The following is a 16,788-nucleotide window of genomic DNA, read 5'->3' on the forward strand; positions in this document are numbered from 1 at the left end:
CGAGGGCTGTAATAGACAGCCTGGTGGGGAACATGCAGAGGCTCCCTACTTAGGGGAGCCTGTGTGCTTCCTTTTTCTGAGACTCACCAGGAAGAGAAGCAGCGACTGAGGAGAGATGGCGGTCTTTAAGAGATAAGTGTTTTTTTTCTTATAGCTCTGTTGTTTGTCATCCCTCTACCCCTTCCCTGCTACCCGGTTCCCTGCCAGCCGCATCTGGTGTATGTGTGTGTGTGTGTGTGTGTGTGTGTGTGGAGGCAAGTGCACCCTGCCTCCTTATATATTTTTTGTATTCATTTTCAGGACTCAAGAACAATGTCCTTGCATTCTGTAATGGCTACCGTAACATATTATTCAGATTGTTGTCAGTTTAAAAGGATTGAATTGTTCCCTTTAAAGTGGCCATTCAGAGCCTATTTTGAAATCAGCAGTACAGATATACCCTTGTTCGTGGCATGTGTAGCTCAGACATGTTCAACTTGTTTTTCTTCAAAGAAGTCTTTTGTGTCTCGGGGTAAGATAAAGCCTCCTGTTACTGGTAAGGTGCATCGGCTCCATTGTTCGATTGTGTTTTTTCTTTGCTGTTTGGGCGTGTATCCACAGATCTTCAGGTTGACACATTGCGGTGTTAGTCTTGCACACATTTGGGCTTTCCATTCCCATTGGTTAAGACAGTCCCTTCTTGCAGTACCTCTTAGTGTCATCGCAATGTCCGTTGAGCTCAGCAACTGAGTTCTACTCAGACCCCTTTTTGGGGCCTTCTCCTTCATCGTTTCCCTAAAAAATGTTGTCTGTGTAATATAAAAGTCTCCTTTTTAGTGCCGTCTTCAGCCTAACACAAAGTATTCCTGGACGGACCTCCATTAGGGTTTGCAATCTTTGTCTTTCCCTGGAGCACAATGAGGCCTTCTGCTCAGCCTGTTGGGACCCTCAGGTGAGTAGCCCTTTCAGTTCAGCACTGAGCTGAGCTCCCATTCGCAGCTAGAAGCAGAAGAGCCACAATATTTCAAGCTCCTCCCACTGGAGACTTCGACTGTGAGCACCACGTCCCACCCTCCACTAACTCTCTGATGTCTCACTCATCCTGAGCACTGTCTTCCTGTGGGTTGGGCGTCGTGCCCTGTAGCCCAACACCGGGCACCTGGTCTTGTTACTGCCTGCGTCCCATGGTCAGTACCAACACAAGCCATCATATCCAAATGTGAGTCAGTGATTGGCACTGAAGCAGCCACCGAAGACCCAGCTCCTGGCACCAACAACACTTTTGACACTGACAGCTGCTTCAGTTGCCGGCACCAAAAACACCCTCAATGCCCTTCTCTGGGCTGAAGGTTTCCTTGGCGTTAAAACCTCAGTCGACTCCAGCAACTCCAAAAACTGTTTTCGTGCTGAAATGCCCAGTGCCTAAAGCCCCGTCCATCCCTGCATGCGAGGACCAGGAGCAGTCCATCTTGCACACTCTACAGGAGGTGCTCAACTCCAGGCAGACATGGATCCTCATCCATTGGCAAACAGGCAGGATCCACACCCAGCATCTACAAAAGGCTCAGGCCACTATCCTTCATAAGAGGAAATTGACTTTTGAGGAGGTTCTTGCCCTGGATCCTGAACCACCGGCCAAGGCTAAAATATACCATGATCAGTGTACTAGCCCTATACTTCCTAGTCCCCATCCTCCTCCTCTTTGCTCTTCTTCTCCTCCTCCTCTTCCTTCCTCTCCCCCTTCTCCTCTCCCTTCCTCTCCCCCTTCTCCTCTCCCAGCTTCACCTCAAACTGGGTATCCCTCTATTTCGATCACCAGAGGGTTCCCCACAATAATCTCTTGGGGAAGGCAGTCCAACTTGCCCACTGGATCCCTATGAGGCCCAGTTCCCCAGTATGATCCGTGGGATGAAGTTAACACACCTGGGAACACTGACCTTTGGCATCAGTTCCAGTATCCTCATCAGGCACTGGCTTAAAAGCATGTCTCTTGCTTTCAAGCCAGAAGTTCAGCAGCCTCTGCTGAACCTGCCCTTTAATGGTGAGTATTTCAAAGGCCGGGACGCCGAGGGACCCCCAATAGGTATCACCGCAGAGGACACTCTCCAAACAAATCGGAAACAGGAGTGCCTCTCCCCCGCGCCCTGAATTACTGGAACAGAAAGTTATAGCGATGTTTTTTCTCGCAATTGTCAAGTCTCTGTAAGTATATAGACACTGATTTTACTATTCACTTTTTTCCACACACCTTAGCGCGTGTGTAGGACAAATTTCACCCGTGGCACCACATTTTGCCACTCACTTCACTTCTCATGGTCCTGAAGAAAGTCCCGCCTACTTTTTCCAGAAGGGACTGAAACATGTAGACCAGATAAACCAACTCATAGTAATAATTTTTCTAATTGTAGTTGCATCACATATTTTTTTATCAATACCCTGGGCCGCCAAGAATAAAACAATAGGTAAGGATTCCCAGAGGTATCTTTTAAAACTCACCTTCATCCACATCACACTGTTGCACGACACCTGCTCCTCTGTAGTCAGGCGTGGAAGCACAACCAGGCGGCATTCGGCTGCCTGGTTGGACCCGATGCTGAAGCATGACACCAACCAGGTTGGTGTGTGAGGGGTTTATTAACAAGACCGAATGGGTCCAGTCAGAAGGCCACCGTCACAAGTGACCAAGAATATCAGTGAATATTCCAACACATAGTGGGCTGGTCCACATTGATTCTACCGAGTATTTCAATGGACCACATGTTGACCAGATGCTCTAAAAAATAAAACATGCATTTGCAATGCAATCTGTCTTGCATTTACTCAAGTTTAAGCTATTGGCATTGTAAATGACAATGCCTTTTAGTTATGTTTTAAAAACCAAAACATAAATAAAAGGCATTGTCATTTACAATGCCAATAGCTCAAACTTGCGTAATTTCGAGACTTATTGCATTGCAAATGTTTGTTACATCAGGTCTTTACACAGCTTGAATAGATCCCTGGGGTCACTACCTTCTTTTGAGAAACTTGTGTAAACTACTTTAAAAGGTATACAGTAGTGTAGCTATCGATAGTGCTGGGGCGTGAGTGACCCACTCAACTCCAAACATTGATGGCTTTTACTTCCAAACTGTCAGAAGAAGGCCCATTTTTCTCTTGTGCATAGGATCTATTGCAACCTTGCTATGCTATTACAGGGATAAATTCCAGCAGGGATGAATCAGCAAGTACTTTTATTTATTGAGGATTCTATAAATGACAATAAATAAATATTTTTTAACAACTCAAGCCCTCTTTGGGGGGAGGGGTGGGGTGGGGTATACCAGGCAACTCCCTGGCATCTTCCCCCGTGCCCCACCTGCTCTGGAGTTTGCAATGCCATGTGGAAACCTTTGGCCCGGAGGTGTGTTTTTTTTGTTGCAGTTTTGTATAGCGCAAACTCGACACGGAGGTATTGGAGCACTTTACATGAACACCAGTTAGGTTACACAGGGACACATTCATTTTTTCATAGACACAGGGATTTAAGTGATTTGCCCAGAATCGCATGATGTTGAGCCAATGCCGAGACTCGGACCTGGTTCCCTAGTTCTAAAGTCGGCAGCTCTGTCATCTCTGTCTTTAATGAGTTTCTTTTGCGTGCACTGCTTCAGCTGGTTTTGAAATGACTCTCCACAGTTATGCTTTCCGCCCATATTGCACGCTGTCTGGCTGAAAAAAAGTCCTGCAGCAGGGTCACGAGAAGAGCAGGTCCGGGTTTATTTATGGGTCTGCTTACTCTTTATTTTAATCAAAACATTCCTTCACTGCCCCAGCAGATTCTAGCGCTCCCTTCAGTCATTTTATTTTATTTTCAGCGTTTTTAGTTTCACACTAACGGCCGTCAGTGAATAAAACTGCATCCTGCTTGCTTGTAGTTTACTGGCTGCCCAGCCCTGGTTGGGAGAGCACTTCCTTTCGTAGTCTGCTTTACATGTCAGCATACGAGGCACAGGAGCTGATGTCAGCACTCCTGGTTTAGTTTCTTCAGATGCGCTTTGGGCCGCTATCTTTTCATTGGCAGACACAGTTTGCTGCACTTCTGCTCCAGTTCTAGCCCTTCTCTGCAGCAAGTAGTCAGCCTCTCCCATTGCTGTGTCACGCGGCACCCTTGCGTATTAAATTAAGCAGGCGCCGTGATCATACATTTATTAAACAAGTGAAGGACTGCTTGTAAAATGAAACCGCGCATCACACGCTGTTAATAGTGTCATTTCAGGCTACTAACCCTTACCGTTTTACACCCAGTCCTTAAGGGGGAACTAATTAAAAAAAAATGAGCACCGTGCAAAAGACATCATGTGTAGCGCCCGTTCATATTAAGTTAAGCGTGCACCGTGATCATGCGCGGCCTCATGCATATCTTAAACAAGTGACGAGCTGCTTGTAAAATTAAAGTGCGTATCGCACACTGAATGTTGTAGGAAAGCCTGTCATACCTGCAGTAGAAGAAACACATTAAAGAAAGTAGTGCTTACAGACTAAAAAGATGTACCATGTAACAACCGAAGTAAAGGGGCCAGTAGCCATGGGAGGTTACAAATGAAGACAAGGCTGTACTAAGAAAGGACTAACAAGCCAATTACTGAATCAGAAGCCAGCATTTACGAAGGACAAAGACACAAGCCAATGAAAAATATGGGCGGGCTTCTCTTCCATACTACACTACAGCAAGTCTCGCAGAGCAGCACATGCATGCTGACTCAGACTCGACCTAAAAAAGGGCAAGGCTGTGGGGGCTTTCCAGACATCTTCTTGCCTGGGGTTCTTTTGGAGGTCCCAGCAGAGGGGGGATGGATAGATCATCTCCCTGAAGCCACTACCTTCTTTCAGAGGCTGCAGCAGACCATTTCACAGGGATTTTCAAGGGAAAGCTACAGGGATAATAACTCCCTGGGCAGAGGAAAAGGCAGAGCAGCTAAGCGAGCCGCCTGGGCCAAACTGTGACAAACGATGATGAGGGAAACGTAAATAAAGAATTCATTTTCCACTATCATGGTCCATCGAAATCCCCCCACTCGGTCCCCCCCCCCTTCTTATCTGAATGGGCCGCAGCTGTAGACAATGAATCATTCGAGTATAATCCAGTATATAGAATATGTTACATTAGACACAGGGGATTACAAGGTATGGGATTCACATGTCATCCATACTGATAGCCATTTTTTTTAAGAGTGCTTTGTCTGGAGAAGCACAAACACAGGATTCAGGATGTAACACAGTGGTTAGAGTTGGCTATGCTAATAATAATTAATTCCTACCGAAACAAACCCTTTTTTAGCAACATTAGGATAATGACAAACTGGGAAAAACATTACTCTGTAACATGCACCATGCAGTTTGCGTGCAGCTCATTGATGGCAGTTCAGAGCTTACTGTGCTAGATTACGATTGTAATTTATGAACTGTACAGTAACAAAAGGATCTCTTGACTAGAGCAGAAACTCACTGAGCTATACACATGAAATACTGTTTTGTGATCTGCCTAATACGCTTTCTTTGCAGCAGGCATATTAACTCTCTGAGCTTCCTTAGAGGAGTCAAAACTGCCACTAGACAAAACTCCCATCTGCCTTAATCAGGTACATTAATCACCAGAGTTATCTTGACACTTTTATTGTTGCCTGAAAACTGCTGGATGTAAAAGGAACTGTACAGCAGGTGCTTTTAAAACTGCTACAAAACCAGCCCCCAGTAACAAAACCTGCCCCACACTCTTCCAGCCTCCAGGGGAAACACCCAATGCCTGGTACGGCCAGTCCGACCTTAACTACAAGGCAACTTTATAACCACTCTTGACCTGAAAGATGCCTAATTTCACATGCTGGTCCACCCTACACATCGTTGTTACATCCAGTTTGTGTTAAGTGGCTACCATTTTCAGTTCCAAGTGCTACCATCCTGGTCACTATGGCCCCCAGGGTGTTCACAAATTGCCTTGCCGTGGTAGCTGCCCATCTCCGTAGGACCTGTGTCCACATTTTTCCTTACTTTGATGATTGGCTGATTAAGAGCCCAAACGAGCGCCAGTGTTTGTCTCATACTCAGACAGCCAAAGACCTAATGCACAATCTAGGGTTCATCATCAACACAGTAAAGTCCCACCTTCAGCCCCTTCAGGTTCAGCCCTTCTTATGGAAAGTCCTCAAGTCAGTCACTTTAAAAGCCTATCCCAGCCAAGCACGGGTCCAAGCTTTCCAGTCAGATCAGTTTTGTACATTCCACCTGCAAACTGGAATACGCTTCCCTGGCACTTAAAAAGCCAATCAAACTTCCTGATTTTTTAGGGAGTGGCTCAAAACCTGGCTATTCACACTCTCTATGTAGACACCAATACTCTCTATTTCAAGTGTTTTTCTTTTCTTTAGCATAGACGCTAGCGCCAAGATGCCTTCGGGCATAAGTCGCGTTTCATAAAATATCAAATATCACCAAATAACGGTCATTAGGGTCATGTGCCTCCTAGGCATGATGACCTCCTGCATTTTCATTGTTCCCCATGCCTTATTACAAATACTTCTGCTGCAGGAGTGCCTAGCTTCACAATGGTCACAAGTAGGGGGTCATTGGGAAGTCCTAGTGTTGATTCAGGCGAGAACCCATCACTCTCTACAGTTGTGGAACAACAACAATCTGTTGCATGGCTGGGCTTTTCTTGACCCAGTTCCACGAGTGACCATCACTTCGGACACTTCCCTAACCAGGTGGGGTGCACATAGACAGGACCTGACCATTTGGTACATATGGGCACCATCCCAACTGGGCCTCCACATCAACCACATAGAGCTACTGGCCATCCACTTTGCCCTCAAAGCCTTCTCCTGCCACATTTATTTATTTATTTATTTATAGGCTTATATAGCGCTCTGAATAAACTCCCAAGGGAGTATCTCCGCGCTGTAACTGCCGGTACAGAACTAAAAAAGGAGCAGATCATTAAAATACTGTGAGCAAGGAAACAATTAAAATGAACCAAACAGAAATGTTTTTAAATGTTTTCTAAATTGACGGTGGTCATTACATTGCCTTAATGACAACGGAAGTGAGTTCCATAATTTGGGACCCACGACAGATAAGGCTCTACCACCCAACCTGGTTTTAGTGATCTTGGGAACATTTAGTAACAATTGGTCACTGGATCTAAGGGCACGGATGGGAACATAAGGAATAAATTTGTTCGCCAAGTACTCAGGTCCCAATTGGTCCTCATCCGCACAGACAGCATGACAGCAATGTACAATTGAAACAGGGCAATGCTTACCACAGTTGTCATCATTGGCTCAGAGCATTTGACGGTAGTCCCTCCAACACATAGTCCCATCTACTGGCGAGTACTTGCTGGAAGTGGACAATGACTTTGCAGACCAGCTCTGAAGGATACAGCAACAAGTCCATGAGTGGGAACTCCACCTACAAATCCTACTCTTATTTCTGTTGTTGGGGGTTTCCCAACATAGACCTCCTTGCCACCGCTGAAAATGCCCAATGCCCAAACTACGTCTCCAGTTCCCACACCCTCAATCCATGGTCAATGCAGTACATATGAACTGGTCAGAGACATTTGAATATGCTTTTCTGCCTCTCTCACTCCTTCCATTCGTGATTCGGAGGCTTCGGCAAATATCCCACACTCACATCCGGTGGCTCCCAGGAGAGCCAGGCAATCTTTCTTCACCACCCTTTTCGACCGCTCCTTGACACTCCACAAGAATCTGCCCAACGGGGCAGACCTTCTAACCCAGAACCATGCCACAGTCAGGCACCCAAATCCCAGATAGCTCAATCTCATGAGTTTGCTCCTGAAGTCATAGAGTTTGGCTACCTCCGTCTGCTTCCTGAGTGTATGACCATGCACAAGGAGGCCCGTAGATTCAGTGTGGGCCTGCTATGGAAAAGATGTGTCCACTACTATCTCCCTAGGCCATGGGTCTCCGACCTTTTCTGTAGTGAGAGCTACTTTTGATCAGTGAAAATCCTCAAGACCTACTGAAGGTTAAGGAACTCATGCATTGTTACCAGACGCCCCCACGTCCCAACATAAAGTCTAATGTCCATAGAGCCAGATACTATGGTTTGAATAAAATACTTCGACATGGGGCACTATGACAGGGTTACTATTTGTGTCAGTGAGAGTGTGGTCTTTGGGAATGTATGAACATGTGTGCATATGAATGGGATATATGTGGAAGAGGTGTGGCGCAGCGGCCAGGCGACTGACGCTGGAATCTGGGGCTCACGGTTCGATCCCCGGCACCGGTGGTAGTTCAGACCAGCACCATGTGACTCTGGGCAATAGCTTGCTTAATCTTCCTGAGGGCCCCCAGCGCCGGGACACCATTTCGGAGGTAGCTGTGAGCTTTACAAATACTGGTATTTCATTTCATATACATGTGTCATATTTAGTTGTGGCACTGGACATATAGCCATATGTGGCAGTGCTCCATGTATAACAAAAACATAAAATATAAAGTGCATGAAAATGTTCTACAAGAATATTCATAATATGGAACATTTTTCTGCACTTAAAATTTCTCCCACCTAAAATAATGGCTGTATTTGGCCCATAAGTATGGCACTGTGAAAGGAAAATTTCAAAGAAAAGTTAACTTTGTTATATGGATTCCATAAACCTCATCATTTCAATATTCTCCCCATTCCAAATGTCACGTTTAGAAACACTAGACACCTTGCTCCCAGTGACCTGTTGATATGGTTTCATATTTATTCAAGAAAAATACATCTGTTTAAATGGGAGGAATTTTAAGTGAAGAACAATGCTTAGTAAAACATTTTGATGTAATTGGCTTAACTGAAAGTAGAAAAAGACACTTGGGGCCAGACGTACGACCATTGAATTTTGCGACTTGCAAAATCCAACTAATTGCGAGTCACAAAATTCAATCTACCATAGTGTCTCAGACACTGTTTGTGATTCTCAATGGGGTCGCAAATTGCATGCCTCATGAATATTAGTGAGGCTGTCACAAATTGCGACCCAATTAGGAATGGCTAGCACTCCTAGGGATGGTGGCCTGCTGGGGTCAGCAGACCACCATGTCTGGGACTGCTTTGTCAATAAAGGAGTTTTCATTTTTTGAAATGCAGCCCGTTTTCCTTAAAGGAAAACGGGCTGCATTTAATAAAAGAAAAATGAAACTTTTGTTTCATTTTTGCCTGCTCTTGAAAAATATTTGCACACTCATTCACAAAGGGGAAGGGGCCCCTGGAGACCCCTCGCCCGTTTGAGAATGGTTTACCACCTACTTGAAGGAGGTGGTAAACTGATTTTTTTGAGGTCGCAAAACACTCACACATGGCATTTGCACTGGCTATTTGGAAGGGACGCCCTTGGCACTCCCCTTTCTATTAGCGGGTCGCCAACCCTATTTTGCGAGTCGCTAATAGATTAGTGACAAGCAAAATAGGGTTAGTACATTGTGCATTTGTTTCTTGTGGTCGCAAACGGGCCAAATGCCCCTTTGCGACCGCAATAAATGGTCGTACATCTGGCCCTAAGACTTAATGTTTCATAGAAGAAGTTTTCTTCAGTTTAAATTTCGCGCATTTTAAAAAAAATACTATTTTTCAGTTATAAATATGGCCGAATCTACTGGCCACTGGGAGCAAAAGGCCTGCTGCTTCTAAATGCGACACTTTGAAATGGGAGAAAATTAAAATGAACAGGTAATTATTAAGGTAACTTTTCAATCTTAATTTTCTCCTATTTGAAGCATCCAGAAACCTAGTTTTGTTCTCACTCGAACATGAGTTAAAAGGACTATCTGCAGTCTCAGGATGATAATGTAAAGTAAGCAAAGCCTTCCTTAACTTTAAAATAAAAATGTGTGCTTTGTGCTTATTTAAGTATGAACTCAAGGCTGTGATCTACTCTGAAGATGTCTGGGATCTACTGGCAGCTTACAATTGACTGGATAGACACACCTGCCCTAGTTCTATTGACCCACTCAAGCCAACAGTCCAGGACATAGTCTGTTACTTGCTCCATTTACAAATGGCAGGCTTTGCCTACGCATTTCTCAGACTTCTCTTAGCTGCAGTTACTGTCTACCTTCACTGTAAGGAACACTCTTCACTGTTCAGGGTCCCTTTTATCAAGGTTCTTCATGGAAGGACATTTACAGATCTTTCCACCCAGGGCCCCCTCTGCTCATTCTCACACGACTCATGGGCCCACCTTTCAAACCCCTCTATTTGTGCCCACTGCAGTTTCTGTCTTGGAAGGTAGCCCTCGTAATAGCCATAACCACTCTCAGACAAGTCAGCGAGCTTTAAGAACTCTCCTTACAGGAACCTTTTATTTCAGGTGCACAACAATAAGTTCATCCTTAGAATAAATTAAAAATGTATCCCTACGGTAGTATCTTCCTTCTATTTCAATGAAACGATCAAACTCCTGGTGTTCTTCCCACACCCGCATTCTGTAGCTGTGAGGGCCCTTCCACATTAAATGTTTAGAGGACCCCCATGTGTTACATTGATGGAAGAAAACCCACCCTCAAAAAACAAAAGATTTTTGTCGCTTTCTTAAAAACCACGCAAAGGCCATGCCCTCTAGCCCTCTCCAATGCGGGCATAGCCTTATGGTTGGTCAAATGCATTCACACCTGTTAACATAAAGCAGAGAGGTGATTGTCTGTCCCACCCACACCCCATTCTACCTGCAAAAAGGGGGCATTCCTAGCTTTCCTAGGTAACATCCCTATAGCTGATATATGTAAGCAAGCTACTTGGTCCACCGCACACACCTTCTCCAGACATTACTGTGTGGATGTGCTAGCTCGCTACAACAGGCTAACAGTTGCCAGGCTGTTCTACATGCACTTTGAGTCCTCTGCAACAACTCCTGACTGGCCACCACTTACAGAAGAACCGCTTTATAGTCTATGTAGAGCATGTGTATTTGCAGCTACACATAGCACGAACGGAAATATTTTTCTTTCCCTGTAAGCATCTGTTTGTGGCAAATAGTGCTGCACAACGCTCCCCTCGGGGCAAGACTCACGTTGTTCCGAGGCCCCTCGATCCCATTTCCTGACCGGTGCAGCCGATTTAGGGGCTGACGCCGGCAGGCTACGAGGGTCGCCATCTTGGGGGAAGGAATAGGGCTGCGGTCCAGTAGTTGGACGCTTCCCACCCGCCTCCCACTCAATAAAAAGATTACACCTCCCCGTCCGCGCAGCGGGCGCGCCAAAGGCAAGCCCGTCCGCGAACGGCCGGGGACAGGGGCCAGACCCCCTGGTCAAAACGAGTCTAGAGTATGTTGGAATTCTCAACAACTACGGGACCTGTGTCCCGGCCTTGCTAAAGACTATTTTCACAGTCTCAATGCAGAGGATACCAATAGCTGCAAAGTCTGTCAATATACGTGGTTGACCAGACCCCTTCCCAGGGCGGAGCATACCAGGCTTACATGTGGGTTACTTAACACTAGATCCATGAGGAAACACAGCCTGGATATTTATGATCTATTAGTAGACATGAAACTCGATCTATTGTTTCTCACAGAAACCTGGTTGGACTCCAATTCTGGGCCGGACATAGCTGCTTCTCTCCCTGCGGAATACAGTATGGTCCATTTGGACAGGGTTGGAGGAAGAGGTGGGGGGATAGCAATAATTTTCAAACAGCCACTGACTTGTCAACTTGATCCCTTCCCCATAGCCGAAGGCGAGATAGGAGCCTTCTCCATCAAGGCTAATACGGGGAATATGGTGAACGGCTTATTAATCTATCGTCCCCCGGACCCCTTTACCCAGTTCACTACATATCTGACTGATGGCATCACGGAAACTGCCCTACGCAGGGATAAGTTTCTGCTTCTAGGTGATCTCAACATCCACTTAGAGAACCTAGCTGATAAAGCAGTTACTGACTTCCACCAGCAACTCCTATCCCTCCAACTATCCACTGAATCTAAAGCCCCCACCCACTTAAAGGGCCATTTGTTGGATCCTATATTTGCCAACTGGGATGGTGTAAAAATCCAGTCTCCTATCCCTGTGCTATGGTCTGACCACTTTGTAGTTCCATTTACATTAACTGCCCCTGTAACGAATACCCTAAAACCTTATAGTACCAAATACCTGAGTCGGAAATGGACTACATTCTCTAAAGCGAAATTTGATTCGGCCCTTACTAAAGGTGGCAGACCAGGTGGGGAAGATGCTGTTACAGCATCTGACAGACTTGATGAACGCATTATCACGGCCCTGGACGCTACAGCTCCACTCTGTCAAAAAAAAAACTATAGTAGACCCCAGAAATCGGCCCCTTGGTTTAACAATGAACTCCGCCTTGTCAAAGCGGAATGTAAGAAACTTGAAAGACAATGGAGGGTGGCATATCTAGACCAAGCCAAACTGAAATACATAGGCAGACGCAGGGAATATCACAATTTAATCAGACGCGCTAAAACTAATTACTTTTCAGGCAGGATTGGAGAAGCCCATAACTCCACTAAGGAGCTATTTAAAATCTATAAGGAAATCTCCATGTGTAGCTCCTCTGTCGACCCTTCCCCGAGCTCAATCGAGTCCTGTAATCGTATTGCCACCTACTTCGCTGATAAAGTGGCTAACATCTACTCTGCTTTTACAGGGGGTAAGGAAAAGGCAACTGAGTTCAGGGAACTCCCTAATCTAGACGAAGGCACTAATAGGTTAGGTAATTTTGTTGTTCCATCCTCTAATGAGCTGCAGCGGATTTGCCGCTCGATTAAATCCGGGTCCCCTTGTGATCCTGCATCGCCGAAACTCCTCGGAGAAAGCATCGAAACCCTAGAACCATATATTAGAGATGTTCTTGACATCTCTTTTAAGACCTGCATTGTACCCAAAAAATGGAAGCAAGCAATTGTACTTCCGCTTCAAAAAAATCAAACCTTAGTTGGGAGAGGATGGACAATTTGAGACCCATTTCCCTTCTCCCTTACATGGCCATGGTGGCAGAAAAGGTGGTCAATTCCCAACTTATGACCTTTGTGGATGAATCCAATCTCCTCCATTCTACGCAGTTTGGATTTCGTCCTCGCCACTCCACGGAGTCTGCGCTACTTCTGGCCACTGAGACCATCAGGCAAGGAGTTGATGAGGGTCAAACTATGGCACTCATCTTGCTTGACCTTAGTGCCGCCTTTGACACTGTAGCACATTCCATCTTGCTACAGTGTCTTAACAAGGGTGGAATTAATGGGAGGGCACTTAGTTGGTTAAATCCTTTCTGACGGAAAGAGGCTTTCAGGTTAGACAGGTTGAACACTATTCCAGGCTCTTCTATCTTGATCAAGGGGTTCCCCAGGGCTCTGCCCTTAGCCCCACCCTGTTCAACCTGTATGCCTCTCCTGTAGCCACTATCGTGGAGAGATATGATATCCAACTTGTATCTTACGCAGACAACACGCAGCTGGCCATCTCCCTATCACGAGCGCCCGGTACTGCGGCCGCCAACTTCAGTGCCTGTATGCAGGAGCTAGCCTCCTGGATGTCTAACAACTGCCTGAAGTTGAATGGCTCCAAGACTGAGGTGCTCGTGGTGGGGAGGGGTCCATCTGTGTGGTCCTCAGCATGGTGGCCAGACTGTCTGGGCCCCCCGCCTGTGCCATCTCATCAGGCCAAAAACCTAGGGGTACTATTTGACTCCGAACTATCGTTTGCGCCCCAGATCAATCGGGTAGTGGGAATGTGTTTTGGAATACTCAAAACCTTACGTAAGGTCCTTGACATGCTCCCTGTTGGAGACAGACAGACCCTTGTGCATGCCCTGGTAACATCAAGACTCGACTATGCCAACCTCCTTTACCTGGGCAGTACGGTCAGCAGTCTTAACCGTCTCCAGGTATTGCAGAATGCGACAGCCCGGTTGGTGTTAAGGCTCCCGAGGCGAACTTCCTCCAAAGCTGCCTTAAAGTCCCTTCACTGGCTGCCAATCCGCAAAAGGATCAAATACAAGGCCCTCTGCGAATGCCAGCGTATTCTGGGAGGCAGAGCACCCGCCCCCCTTAACGGTCTTATTACCCCCTACAGACCAGAGCGGATGCTTAGATCTTCTGACACGGGCCTGGTCACAGTCCCCAAAATCCGCAGAGCCCGCATGGGGGGCAGATCGTTCCGATTTCTTGCAGCCAAGAATTGGAACTTATTGCCAACTGATTTACGCCTTGAACCTTCTGAGGCCAAATTCTGCAGAGCCCTCAAAACACATCTTCGTCTAGCACTGCCCTAGCTCCTCCACTCTCTCACTTAAGCATTCTCAGCGCAGGGACACGCCGGTGAGCGTAACTAAGCGCTTTACAAAATTCCAAAATAAATAAATAAATTCACATGCACCCACCCTTTTTCCCTGGAAGCATTGGAGTTGACTTTGTTACCCTTTGTATGATCATTTTCTTTTATTTATTTTGCTCCATTTCAACCTCACCATCCGCGCAGTAGTAACAATCAGCCAATGCTCATGCATTTTACCAGGATATATAGTAATGTGACGAGTCACCTTACCTCGTGACGTGAAAGACGTCTTTGAAGAAAAACAAGTTGCACTCGTCCGAGCGTAGCAATAGATGGCAGAAGTATGCAGAGCATGTGAATCTACAGCACTACAAGCGATGAACAAGATGCTTACATTTTCTTCTTGTGTCTCTTTCATGATCACCCTGAGCATCTCCTTAAACAGAGAACTCTCAAAAACAGCTGAATTACTTCAAACTAAATCACAAAAAGCACGCTTTCTATGTTAAGTTCTGCATTTTTACCAAATGTGGTGTAATTTAACTCAGCTTATTTTTGTGAATTGCTACCCAACATGTCATATGGAAATTAAAAATGGAAATCAATGTTTAGGGACCCCCCTTTTTCTTGACCGATTAACACGAAACATTTCCAGGAAAGAGTTGGGGTGGTTAAACTTTGTACTTGGAAAGTTTCGTCAAAATTCATCAAACAGCACCCACGTCATTTGCGGGGAAAAAACACTCTTCTTATGCAACTCTGACCCAACTATAACTACACAGTGGCAACTGCCACTGTATAATGAATATATGTATATACAAATGTGATCCAAAGAGAGAGATTGGTGCGTATTGGATTTTCTCTTAGACCAATCAGAAATCCTCGGCCAACCAAGTCCGTGCCCCTCTAATCCCCACCTCCTGGTTCACTTTTGTTTTTGCTGTCTTGTTATGGGGGAGTACTGCGTTGTGGTAGGGCGTTTAAGAAGCTGGACTGCTCCTCACCCTTCCCCTCTCCTATCCTTCTACTTACAGGGACAATTGGGTTGAGCTCCTGATTAGGGTTTTGGAGGCCTGGGAACTGTAATACCTCCTGCTGTAGTGACAGCCACCTGCTCAACCTTCATTGGACCCTCACCCTGGATGGGCTAGGGACCCAGGTCCCAGATCCATCCATATGTGTATTATGTCCCTAATGAGGTGACCCGCATTAGTATGGAGGCTTGTCAAAGAGCACTGCATCCTCATTCGGCAGTACCCTGAAGGTATTGGGTACCTACAAACTCCTTGCCTGCACATGCAGCACCAGGAAGAGTTATTACCTATCGAAAAGTACAAAACAAATTTAAATGGCCTCTGGACATGGGGGGGGGGCAGTTGAAATATATATTCATGCCGCAAGGGTATCCTAGAAACACACTTAACATGATATATATGAGTGTCAGTAGGGCAGATAAAGGGAATGTCAGGTTCTATATTTTTATTATGTTTTTCCTGAGATATTCAATTAAAACACAGCAGTACTTCGGCGTAAATTGACAAGTGTGGAATTCTTTCATTTGTAAGGCAGTTTGTCACATTCAGTTGCCAAATAGGTTTTCACATATTGTACCACCAAAGCAATCGGACAGTACTTGGCTACTCCAAAGTCAATTTAGATTTTGTAATCCATGTATTCTTTCGTCTTCTGCAGGAAAAGGCCACCGAACAAGATGAAGAAGTCTCCTGTCGGCAGCTGGCGGTCCTTCTTTAACCTGGGGAAGTCCTCGTCTTCCACCTCCGTCTCCAAGAGAAAGCTGCAACGCAATCCAAGTGAGCCCACAGAAATGAAGGCTATGGTTTTGGCAGGTGGGCATCCGTTCAAGCAAAGAAATTAACGTGCACAGGGCTATTAATAGATGCTGAAGTGAGATTAGCAGGGACACCCATAGATTGCATAACGGAAAAACCCTACCACGGCTGAATCAAACCACTTCGGTAAATATGGCGGATGTTCTTAAGTAGAAGCAAACGTTTTGGTAAAGGACTTCCTGGGTCTTGTTTGTCCCCTTAAAGTGCTAACAAGAACGACTATCAGCTCCAATATGACCCCCCTTTTCACTAATAGTTTTGCCCTTTGTGAGTTACAGAATTTTCAAGCCATTTGTGACCATCCTTCACAACTGGACATTGCCTCTCCCACACCCCCTACACAAGGACCATACAAGTGTGTTCTCTGCAGAGGTCATCACTATAAGCTAGTTTCATGACACCTGAATGTGGTAAGAAATATAGTGCAATGGATAAGATGCTTATGTAGATTCGTGGAGTTTTGGGTTCTAAAGCTGTTTTGGCACTCCACCAAAAATCGTGCTATTCTAGATAAAGCACCATGTGCTTCAAATTACAAATAAGTGTATTTGTAAAATCTAAAGAAAATTATACTTGATTTACATTTTAAGTTATCTTCGAACCCCTACTAAAATACAGCTCTCAGTTTCTTGAAACTATGTTCTCATATATAATCCCCTACATACATATATATTCAA

At 45.5% G+C, this 16,788-nt stretch overlaps 1 protein-coding gene across 3 annotated transcripts in view; it reads left to right on the forward strand.

The window, feature by feature from the left end:
* The window catches only part of ARHGAP32 (Rho GTPase activating protein 32), a 1,522,959-nt gene that overhangs the window by 1,351,607 nt on the left and 154,564 nt on the right, over positions 1–16,788 (forward strand). For 2 of the 3 annotated variants that reach the window (XM_078681981.1, XM_078681983.1), the window contains one exon: positions 15,954–16,108. In XM_078681981.1, coding sequence (XP_078538107.1) covers positions 15,954–16,108 — 155 coding nt within the window. The remainder of the gene's footprint in view (positions 1–15,953; positions 16,109–16,788) is intronic. The other variant, XM_078681982.1, reaches the window with a different exon arrangement.

Source organism: Lissotriton helveticus, chromosome 3_1 (assembly GCF_964261635.1).
Source record: "Lissotriton helveticus chromosome 3_1, aLisHel1.1, whole genome shotgun sequence".
In the NCBI taxonomy this organism is placed as follows: Eukaryota; Metazoa; Chordata; class Amphibia; order Caudata; family Salamandridae; genus Lissotriton; species Lissotriton helveticus.